The sequence below is a fragment of the Myotis davidii genome, unplaced genomic scaffold (genome assembly GCF_000327345.1).
Source record: "Myotis davidii unplaced genomic scaffold, ASM32734v1 scaffold1395, whole genome shotgun sequence".
In the NCBI taxonomy this organism is placed as follows: Eukaryota; Metazoa; Chordata; class Mammalia; order Chiroptera; family Vespertilionidae; genus Myotis; species Myotis davidii.
This window is the reverse complement of record NW_006288604.1, coordinates 97,873-109,148: the sequence shown is the minus strand read 5'-3', so window position 1 is coordinate 109,148 and position 11,276 is coordinate 97,873. Positions and strand designations below refer to the sequence as shown.

The 11,276-nt window shown below is 46.4% G+C and overlaps 1 protein-coding gene across 3 annotated transcripts in view; it reads left to right on the top strand.

Moving 5' to 3' along the window:
• Positions 1 to 10: 10 nt before the first annotated feature.
• The window catches only part of SH3YL1 (SH3 and SYLF domain containing 1), a 23,130-nt gene continuing 11,864 nt past the window's right edge, over positions 11 to 11,276 (top strand). For 2 of the 3 annotated variants that reach the window (XM_006760370.2, XM_006760368.2), the window contains exons 1-4: positions 211 to 257; positions 8,313 to 8,423; positions 8,810 to 8,923; positions 10,920 to 10,984. In XM_006760370.2, coding sequence (XP_006760433.1) covers position 257; positions 8,313 to 8,423; positions 8,810 to 8,923; positions 10,920 to 10,984 — 291 coding nt within the window. In that variant the 5' untranslated portion in view covers positions 211 to 256. Of the gene's footprint in view, positions 58 to 210; positions 258 to 8,312; positions 8,424 to 8,809; positions 8,924 to 10,919; positions 10,985 to 11,276 lie in introns of those variants that run through there. The other variant, XM_006760369.2, reaches the window with a different exon arrangement.

The following is an 11,276-nucleotide window of genomic DNA, read 5'->3' as shown; positions in this document are numbered from 1 at the left end:
CTGGGGCGTGGCGTCCGCGCTCCAGGGGCCCCGGAGCGGACCAGGCTCGGGTCAGAAGTGAGTACGGAGTCGGCCGCGCCGCCAAGCCAGACCCGGGGTCGGGACGGCTCCTTCCCCTTTGCTGGGGCGGGAACTGGTTGATGAGAGACGGTGTCAGGGGCTCTCGCTGTTGCGCATCTATTGCCGCGGAGGTCCCCTGGGCACGGCGTGGCGTCCGCGCTCCAGGGGCCCCGGAGCGGACCAGGCTCGGGTCAGAAGTGAGTACGGAGTCGGCCGCGCCGCCAAGCCAGACCCGGGGTCGGGACGGCTCCTTCCCCTTTGCTGGGGCGGGAACTGGTTGATGAGAGACGGTGTCAGGGGCTCTCGCTGTTGCGCATCTATTGCCGCGGAGGTCCCCTGGGCACCGTCAGGAGTTGGGGGTGACGCTGAGGTCCCCTGCGCACCGTCAGGAGTTAGGGGTGACGGGAAGGTCCCCTGCGCACCGTCAGGAGTTAGGGGCGACGCTGAGGTCCCCTGCTCACCGTCAGGAGTTAGGGGTGACATCAGGAATCTGCCCCACAGCGGTTTGAATTCAGGGCTATTCCCAGTCATTACAATTCACAGAAACATTCTTCCGGTTTTTAATTTTATCCATTGCAATTTGTTGTTTGTAAATATCTAATATTTAAAAGGCCATGGATTTGCATCATTTTCCTCCCATTTTGTTTGAATAGGTGATATTCTAGAACTTTGGTGATGGTTGAGTTTGGCTATGCTTGAGTTGTGGGGGCAGGAGGCAGAAAGAGGGGGTGACTGTGCTTGGTGGGGGTCCCTGAAGTGACAGCCCTACAGTTGTCACCTGGCCCTCCCTGCCGTCACCCCACAGTCTGAGGTCTCTGAGAGCCAAAGAACCCACAGACGGCCAGTGGGACCCTGTGGATATGAGGCAGGCGGGGCTTCCTCATTCGAACGGGTGTGAGATTGCTCTGCATTGGCACCTGAGGATAGGGAAATGAGATTTACCCTGCTGGATGGAAACCTGTCATTTTTGCCCCCTTTCAACCAATATTTCTGGGTCACCACTGCTGCTCTAACCATCTGAGGGGTCCACATGTTGGGATGTTAGTTAGGGAATCTCTGCTGCCTGCCCCAGGACACCTGGGCAGTGGCTGCCTGGGGAGGTGCCACAGAGCACTGTGTTGAAGGTTACAACAATCAAAACAAGTTCCACCTTGTTTATCATGTTTCAGGAGACCTGGTTGCTTGGCTTACTGTTCTACTTACACAAAATTTCTGTATAAATTGTGTGTAAATACTACCCCTCGTCTTTTGTAAGACTGGAAAAAATAATGGGAAAAAAATCTTTGCTCATCAAGAGTGCTTCGACGCTTTTAAAAAATTTACATATTTTTACTGATTTCAGAGAGGAGGAGAGAGGGATAGAGTGATAGAAACATCAGTGATGAGAGAGAATCATCGATCAGCTGCCTCCTGACGCCTCCCACTGGGGATGGAGCCTGCAACCCAGGCATGTGCCCCAACCGGAAATGAAACTGTGACCCCCTGGTTCATAGGTCAAATGCTTAACCCCTGATGATTTGACACTTTTATCCCATTTCAGAATCTTTATTCTCAGGAGACTTCTCACTGTTTAGAATTAAGGGGGTGGTGTTTCCAAAGGAAGGAAAGTGATGCAGGTCAGGCTCCCACTGGGGATGGGAGCCCGGCTAGTGGGATCACACAGGCTAGTGGGAGTCACAGAGCCTCCACACCCGTGTGTTTGCAAATGCATCCTTATAGGAATAACCCCATGCAGTTTAAGACCTAAGCACACTGAGGTTTGTTTACTCCGGGAAGAGTCCATTTTTTTACACCAAATGATCTGGTCAGAGTGGAGCGTGTCTTCAGCTGCGGCATGGAAAGGGTCACGGTCTCCCCGGCTGGAAGTCATGTTTAACTCCCGACTCCCTGTCCCCTGGCTGCACCTGGGGTCAGGGAGCTAGAAACGTAGCCCAGGCCCCCCGAATGTTTGGGTTCAAGTGGTTAGTGTTGTTTAAAGTTTGGATTAGAATTTGGATCAGGAAGGTTAACGATATGTCTGGAGAGACCGGTTTTGATTTCTAGAACTGACAGCTTTGTCTCCTTAAGTCAAAGGAGGTACTTAAACCAAGGCTACAGACACATCAGAAGTGGTTTCAGAAACAGTGCCCATGTTGCCAGGCAGTGGTGTTCATGGTTGATGTGCCAGCAAAGGTTCTAGGAGAAAGGCAACTTTCAGAAGCTTACATAGATAGGCGAAGTTTCTTTTATCTGGGCTAAGGTTTAATCAGTTCGAAATATTTCTAAATATTGTTTCTTTGATTTTGGTTGAGATTTTATCAATTTAGTAAATAACCTCTATTTCATGTAAATTATAAGGCTTAATAATGAATGGAAAATTGAAAAACTGTTTCTAAACTTTTAAACTTTTCCTAGAGATACCATTGAGAAAAATAATGGTCTTGATGGAAGAAAAGCTTGGGAAACCCTGGAGTCCCTTGCGTCCATCCCAGGCCCTTGGTGGAGGGCAGGTTGGAGACTAATCCATTTCCTCACCCCCATGGCAATGCCCTTCAAGAAGGACCCTACGTCCCTGTTTCCCCCCGACCCAGCCAGAGTTTATTCCCTCTGATCATCATGTGAATCGTTTCCACATCCTAAGCTCATTCGGAGCTTTTGCGATTTCCAAAGTAAAAATTTTCTCCCCAGCCTTTTATACTCTTTTCTTCATTAAAACAATGTCTGAGTATGAAATTTTTCAATTATGTTAAGTTCTTTTTAAAGAAAACTTTACATCTAAGTTTCTTAGCTTGAGGTTTGGCAGCCATCCTCCTGTTAGGAGGAAACTCAAATGTTTATAGAGAATTCGCTTTGCTTTGGATTCAAGAGACTCGAGACTTTCATGATCACTCAGATGCCCACCATGGTTTGGCATGGAAGGGGCTTCTTTAGTGATGGCCTCTGTCTCCATAACTTCAGTAACATTCGGGTCAGACCCCGCACACTCCATGTGTGGTCGGGGGGCTGGGTGAGCCCTGCTTGATGTGGGGAACAGGAATTACAGCTAACGTATAGCTGTGCTATTATTTGTTGGTTCTGATGGGAAGTCACTATATATAAACTGTGGTCAGGCAGTATGATTTTATCAGAAATTTAACAGAACCTGTATTGTTGAAACAAAGCAGCCAGGCCCTTCTGCAGTAGAGCTGAACACAGCCGTATCCTCACCGTGACCAGTTCCCAGTGACTCGGGACTGTGCCCACACAGAACTTGGGCTCGCAGATGGAGCAGTGCATCTGCAGGCCTCCTGGGCTGCATCTGAACCCCCAAGTGTTTACAGAAGAGAAGAGGTGGGACCTGCCCCTGCAGCAGGATGTTTGCAGCAGCAGCTCTCAGCTGTGGAATTTGCTTATTAGATGGTTTGATTCTGCTTGGGTGTGGATCAAAGTGGAAAGGTTTTGGTGGGGGTAAGATGTATGCATTGGTTACCATGCTTTAGTTGTACAGGCCAGAAACCTGGGCCAGCCGAGCCCCGGTTCTCTCCCTCCAGCTCTTCTGCATGGCTCCCCTCATGGCTTTGTCTTCAGGTTCTCTCCTTACACCCCCCAGGGGGTGACATCTTGCAGCAAGTACCTGGAGAAAGGTTCTCCTGGCAGCGCCCACACCAGCCCTTGGCCAGGTGCCCATTGTGGACCAGCTCTGGTTAGGAAATCGAAGTGGCCCAGGAGGCACGTTGGGATCATCTGTTTCACTTGAGGTGCAGCATCAATGGAGACAAACTGGTGCTGATTCCAAAATGAAAGACGCAGGTGTTCAGCAGAAGGAAGAAAGTTCCCTCTTTACAAACTCAGTTCCGACTTTCCTGGCTGGAGGGATGTGGCGGCGTGAGCCTCGCTCATCTCAGCCTGAGGTGCCTGAGGCCCCTTGGAGCACCTGCTTGCTGGTCTCGTTGCACTCAGGTCTCCTTCCGTATTTGTTCTGTTTTGTTCTCCCTTTTCTGGGATGGCCTGGAAATGACAGTGTAGGGCAAAGGGCTATCAAGTTGTACCTTGCTTCTCTCTGACCCTGCTTTCTCTCAAGGTCTGGGAAATGCTACCGAGTCTGAAAAGCGGGCACATTTTGCTGTTAGTATATTCTTTTATAAATCCACCAATTTCATATGAAATGAACCTTTTCTATTCCTCAGGGAATTAAAGGGGTTTAACCTTTAATTCCCCAAAACCTTGCAAATACTTTATTCATTTAACAAATATGTATTGGGCAATTACTATTTGTCATTATGGCATGTGCTGGAGATACTACAGTTAATAAAATAAAATAGTCAATGTGCTTATCCCCATGGCACTTACATTCCAGTGAAGGGCATGTTCCAGAAAGATCAGATACAGACAGGCAAACAGGCAGACAGATAGGATAGCTAGACAGATATACATATTAACAGATATGATAGACAGGTAGATAGATAGATAGATAGATAGATGACAGACAGACAGACATATTAACCATGGCATAGACCAACTATGATGAGAAAACTTCGAGGGATGAAAGCAGTGGAGTAATATTATTTGAGATATTACTTAGATGGAGAATTCCTTTGGAGAAATGACCACAAATTCAAGACTGGGAAACCTGTGAGGAGGCTGTTGAACAGACAACACAAGAACTGATTTTCTCTGGGCCGGGCTGGTGGCTGGGGAGTGGGCGATGCCATCAGATTCTGAGCGAGTGTGGAAGGTTCAGGTTCTGAGAGGGTGGCTGTGTTGATAAGCATGAGGAATGGGAGTCACAGCTGGCCTAGGGGTGGAGTGTGAGCTCCCAGACGGATGAGACCTACCTGGAGAGGAAGCTGGGAGAACAGGTTGGGGAGGAGGCCGCACGTCACAAGTTACGTTTGGATGCGTTTAACTTGAGATGCTTGCCTGATACTTGGGCCGAGCAGATAATTGATATTGTGAGTCTGGAATGTAGGGGAAGATTAAAGAGTAGATGAAACTTGGGGAATGATCTGCCATAGATGGTGCTTCAAGTCGCAGAACCTGAGGTTTGAGTGCAAAGAAGGAAGAGGCTTGGGAAGACGAGAGGACCTGGAAGGAGGTGGAGAAGGAGGGCCAGCCACGACGTTGTCGCCCTTCCTGGAGGCAGCTCCAGTCCGTGTTAGCAACTTGGTGGCATCTTTTTAAAAATGTGGCTGCTGTGTCCCTCACCACTCAGACCAGACATGGGCAGGTTTGTCCCTGCTCCTCAGGTCACTGGTTGTTCTGTGAGGGCAAAAGGGGAGAAACTGTGCCCAGAGGCCCGAGTCAGTAGGAGGCGGGGCCGTCCTTAAGGACCCTGTCATTCCCCACAAATGCCCAGCAGTGGAGGTCGGCCCTGCCAAGGTTTCAGTTATGTGAGGGGCTGTGCTGAATGGTTTCATGTAGGAGCAGCATGGAAAAGGGGTCTTGAAGACTATTTCAAGAGGTCAGAGGTTGGCAGTTTTTTCCCTCAAGGGCAAGAGGGGACATGTATTGGGCTTTGTGGGCCAAGCGGCAACATTGAGGCTATATTATAGAATAAAGGTTAATTCCTTTAATATATAAATTAATAAGAAACAGACAAATGCCCCATAAATAGACAAGAAATATTAAAAAGATTTTACAGAATTGGAAAAATATTCAACATAATTTGGGGAAGAAAGGATTAAAAGTACACTGAGAATTTCATGATGAAGAAAAGGGTACTGGGTTTGCCATTTGCTGTAAACAACTAGAAACTGGGCAAAATATAAGGAGTGTCTGTTTTCACATGTTGGACAACAGGCGAGTGGTGAGTGAGTCTCAGAGAGGAAGGAGGCCCAGAGTGTGGGTTCTTGTTGGATGAAGAGCTCGTGAGCTTAGAGAGGCTCAGGTCCATGGCACTTGCAGAGCAGAGGGGGTTAGAGAGAGAGCTCAGGGAATCTCAGAGGGATCCCTGGAGTCCTTGGCTGAATGAGAGGCATTACTCGGTGCCTTGAAGGCATGCAGGATAACTGCCAGGAGCTCTGTGGGGGACAGCCCTGGGCTGACACAGAGTGGGAATAGCAGTTCTAACCAGCCAAGAGTGAAAGAGCTCATTAAGCCCTGAGGACGTGGAGGAGAGAATACCACCCTAATTGTAGGGCCAACAGTGAGCTCAAGACTATGTACACACCTGAGCCACACATCAAAGTGTTCGCCTAGGCAGCTAGTTAGTTAATGACAAAGAAAGGGAGCAAATGGAGGCCCTGGCCAGGTAGCTCAGTTGGTGAGAGCATTGTTCTGAGACGCCAAGGTTGCGGGTTCAATTCCTGGTCAAGGCACAATTCTACTACAAGAATCAACCAATGAATGCATAAATAAGTGGAACAACAAAATTGGTCTCTCTCTCAAATCAATAAATAAAAAAAAAAAGAAGAAAGGGAGCAGATGGAGCCAGACACCTAATTAAGCATTAAGCCAGGTCTACTATGACCTAGATCCTTGACATCCCAGGGGACAGCGCATTATCTGCCAAACAGAGGCTAATTCCCAGGAGGGAGGAGGGACTGGTTTTCCAATCCCCCAGGGGACAGCTGGCTGTTCCCCCAGATTCCAGAAGGGGGGACCAGTAAAAGAGAAATTCCTCTGCTGAGGCATGTGCAGTAAGAGCCTAGATGGCGACCAAAAAGGGGAGGAGTCTAGCCTGGGAAAAGGAAGGGATTGGGTAGGGGGAGGGCCTATCACAGCCCTCAGAGATTCGTGTGCTTCCTCCCTGTAGCAGAGTGTGGGCCCAAGTGCAGCCTCAGCAGAGGACCTGCCCATGGGGGTATGACCCCCAGGGAACTTCTGCCTCTCTGGGTCCCGGCCCTCCTGGGCCTGATAGCCGTGGTTGCAGGCTTGCGGCCCAGAGCCTGGACTTCTTCCACACTGGACGGAGCTGAGCCCCTGGTCATGGATGAGACACTAGGACTTGGGGACAGTCCCTTGTTTTCGCTCCATTAAACCTTGCCCTATGCTTCAAGTCCATGGGTCCCCGAAATGCTTTCCTTGCAATTCTGTGGAAGAACCCTATTTCCACCAGTAACAAAAGAAAGCCTTGACTTCTAGCAACCACCACTTTTACTAGAAATGGGCAGACACAGGAAAATATAATCCATAACTAGGAGAAAAATCCATCAGAAACAGGCCCAGGCAGAACAGAGATGATGCAGTGAGCAGACAAGAACGTAAAAGCACCTTTTACTATGTGCTGGAGGAATTAAAGAACATAAACACAATGAGACAAAAACACAGGCACGAAAAACAACCAATGGAACTTTCAGAACCAGAAACACAGTCTTTAAAATGAAACATTGGAAATAAACTCACAAAACTTCTTAAAAAAATAAAAATAAAAAATAAAATAAAATGAAACATTGATTTGATGGTCTGAACAGCAGATTTCACATTAAACCTCTTGATTGCTTTGGCTCTTCTGGTCCCCTGTCTGGAAATTGGCAATGATCTTGTTTTAAAATGTCGTCTACACCCAATGTTGCCTCACAGTCTTTGGAATTTCCATGGAATTATTATGCCAATGTGAATTCCCCATGCGCATGTATTAAACTTTGATGTTCTCCTGTTAATCTGTCTCTGTTAATTTGGTTATTAGCCCAGAAGGTGGGAGGAAAAGTATTACTATTCTTTAGCCCCCACACAAGCAACACTGGAGTGCAAAGTGCTGTACAAATGCTAGCCTTTGTTACTTAATCACTCAATTCCCAAGTCTCCTGGAATTTTACTACCAATAAGGAAAATCTGTACAGACCGCTCAAACATTTTTGACAAAAATAGCCAACTATGTTAAGTTTTACATGAGCTAACATAGACAGTTATAAAGTACATCTTTTTAAAATTCCTATATAATAAAAGGCTAATATGCAAATTGTCCCCTCGACCGGGCGTTTGACCAGGGTTTGGGGCTGGCTAACCGTCTGTAGCCCCTCCCCCAGCTGTGCATGAATTCATGCACCGGGCCTCCACGATTTTAATGTTTGTATTAGTACTGGGTTGAGTGAAGAATCACAGGGAGGACATACATAATTATTAAGATCCTTTAGAATCCCATGATTTTATAATACCTGAGATGTTTAGGGTTCCCAATCTCCTAGTGAATTTACTTTACTAGGAAAACAGAGATGAAACAATTAGTAATTGAGGATTTCCAGTTCATTTTCTTTGTCTGTTAGGGTATGAGTTGTTAATGCTTAATTGTGTATGAGAAAAAAATGAAATGACAATAAATTTGTAACTTCTATCTTTTTTTTAAAATGTTTTAGTGAATAATCCTATACCTTCCAATTTGAAATCAGAAGCAAAAAAGGCTGCTAAAATTCTAAGAGAATTCACAGAAATAACTTCCAGAAATGGACCTGATAAGATCATTCCTGGTAGGTAAATAAAGCCGTGCTGTGAATTTCTAAATCTGCTTTGCTTTCTAACTTGCGTGTTGCGTGCCTTGACTTCAGGCTGCCAACCCCCTGAGAGAGCAAGTCCTCACCCACCTTTTCTCTTGGCTGATCCTCCCAGCTCTATCTCACCTATTATGGCCATCTCGGGGTTTTTGAGCCCTTACGATGTTGCGTTTGCAGAAACAACATAGAGGCTGAGCTGGGAGTTGGGGACCCCCCACCTCTCAACTGTCCCGTAACCACATTTTATCTGCAGCTCCAATGTGCCCTTACGGCTCCTCGTGAGAACCCAGGAATCGGCCCAGCACACCTGTGTGCGTGAACTCTGCTTGCACCTGCTCACCTGTTGTCTCTGACCTTTGCAGCCCACGTGATTGCCAAGGCCAAGGGCCTTGCGGTTCTGTCTGTGATAAAAGCTGGGTTTCTGGTAACGGCGCGAGGAGGCAGCGGGATCGTGTTGGCTCGACTTCCAGACGGAAGTAAGTGACAGTTCTTCACGTGGGGAGGAGGGAATCCTGCATACTCACTGTTCTGTTTCCATGTGAACACATTTCACAGGCAGTATGGCAGGCTTCCCACGCCCCAAACCTGTCATCCTGAGGGCACCCTGGGTGTGTCCTGGGTATCAAACAGCTCAGGGCCATGAGCCGTCACTGTTTTCTTCCTAAAACATTGGATGAGATCCAGGTTGACCTGGCTTTGTCTTGTATACATTTGTAGTTCTTTCATGGAGCACATATTAAACAGGACAAAATTTGCATCTGCTGTTAACTATGAGTTCTTATTCTCACCTTCATGCCACAATGCTTTTCTTCTGTTTTGGGGAATTTTATAAGAAAATGAGAGCCATCTGTAGCTCCTGTGAGAAGTCATTTGAACGAATATCCCCAGAGCAGAATGCTATCAAGATCAATATAATTTGGTTTCACTTTCTGCAATGAAATCTAATACTTGATTTCTCAGAGGTGAAATCGAAGTGTGTTTGCCTTGAACCCCAAGAACAAGCATGGAGAGTAAGACTTAGAGTGTGTGCAGGCCTGCCAGGACCAACTGAATGCTTCTTAGACCAACTGAACATTGCTGTCCAGCCCTATAAGTGAGCACATTTTGGTGTAAATAGTTATTTTTTCGTGTAGATAGTTTGTGGGACATTCACCGACAATGGGTACATCTAGGCATCTGTGGGGCACACAGCCTTTGAACCTCAGTCGCTGGACCCTCCTGTGTAGGTATCCCCCCAAAGTGAGAGTCCTCCAAGCTGTGGCTCAGCTCTCAGAGCTGGAAGCACAGCTGTGAGACAAAAGCGACAGAATTCTCTCCTCTCAAGCATCACCCCAATTTTTATGGCCAGATTTCCCAGTAAGTAGCACAATCAAAGTGGGGGTACATTAAGAGAGAGTCCACGCCGGGTGAGCCCCAAATCTCTAAGGAGGCTTCAGCACTGTAAATCCCTTTGGTCACTGACAGATGACTACGCAGAAGGTGGGGGTACTATCGGCCTCTGGAGTTTCACTCTGAGCCCTTACATTTCTCTCCCATCTTGCCCAGTGGTGGCTGCTCAGGATAATTTAAAAGCTGCCCAAATGAGGCACAGAGAATTCCCGGATCCCTGCTGGATGGGGACAGAGGCAGTTCCTAACATAGGGAATGTAAAATAATGTTGGCATTTAAGACACTAATTTCTGTCATCAAAATTTCTGTCTGAGTCCAGACAGATTAGTTCTGGGTAGACTCGATAGTTATCATCTGGAATGCATGCAGGAAGGAAAGTCTGATTTAGAAGCTGATAAGCATTTCAAGGAATGACTTTATCTGGACCATTCCACCCTCCCCCAACCAAATTAATGTTGTTTCTAGACTTGTTTAACCTGTTTCTATATTAGACAAAATAAGCATAAAATACTCATGCAAATGCAATTACTGTGCTTAGTGTCCAAATGTAAGGAAATATATTTTACTAGAATTTTAATCATCTGGAATGTATAGCCTATTCCTTGTGCTTTTACTAGGCACAAAGGGTGTCAAACAGTTTTTGCCCTTGGAAATGTAAAATATAAACCGTGTAGTATTGTGTTACCCTCAGGGGTGGTTATAATCCTAGTAAACTCTCAATCCTTTTACTCACAGATCTACGATAAAATTCTCACCAATGGCTAGAATTACTGCTCAATTATTTTGTAAAACATGTTGATTGTTGAAGTTGTCAAATGCTAAGTAAGTTTAGTTGGTGAGAACTCAATAGTTTGGTATTAGGCATGTTTATTGAGAAAGATTAGACAACATGTATTTGTGAGTCTGAGACTCATCTAATATTTTTAACTTAAAAATTATATATAAAGAACATTTACAAACATAGAGGAAAATGTCAGATTCTTCTTATTTTAAAAGGAAACGGTATTCATCCTCATGTTAGCATTTCCCCTAATATTTGCGTGATGGGTCTGACTTTGGAGTGGCGTGTGCTTGTTTTATTAGAGTGGTCCGCACCTTCCGCCATCGGGATCGCGGGGCTCGGCGGAGGATTTGAAATCGGAATCGAGGTAAGGGGCCAATGGTACGCACACGATCATGAGTCCTCCAACAGCAACTGAAACCTAACACCTGGAAGTGAGAGATTTCCACCCGTGTTTATTTTACCAAAAACCTATGGAAACGGTTCCCTTTTATCCTCTCGATGAACCTCTCCCTATCTCACGTGACTATCTTCTTCCTTTTCTCTCATTGACGTAGAATTTTTTTCATTTGCCATATTTCCACCTTTGGGGCCTATAGAACAGATATGTCTCAGGCTGGCCACGCGGGCGATGTGTCGGTGACTCCTCAAGCCGGTTA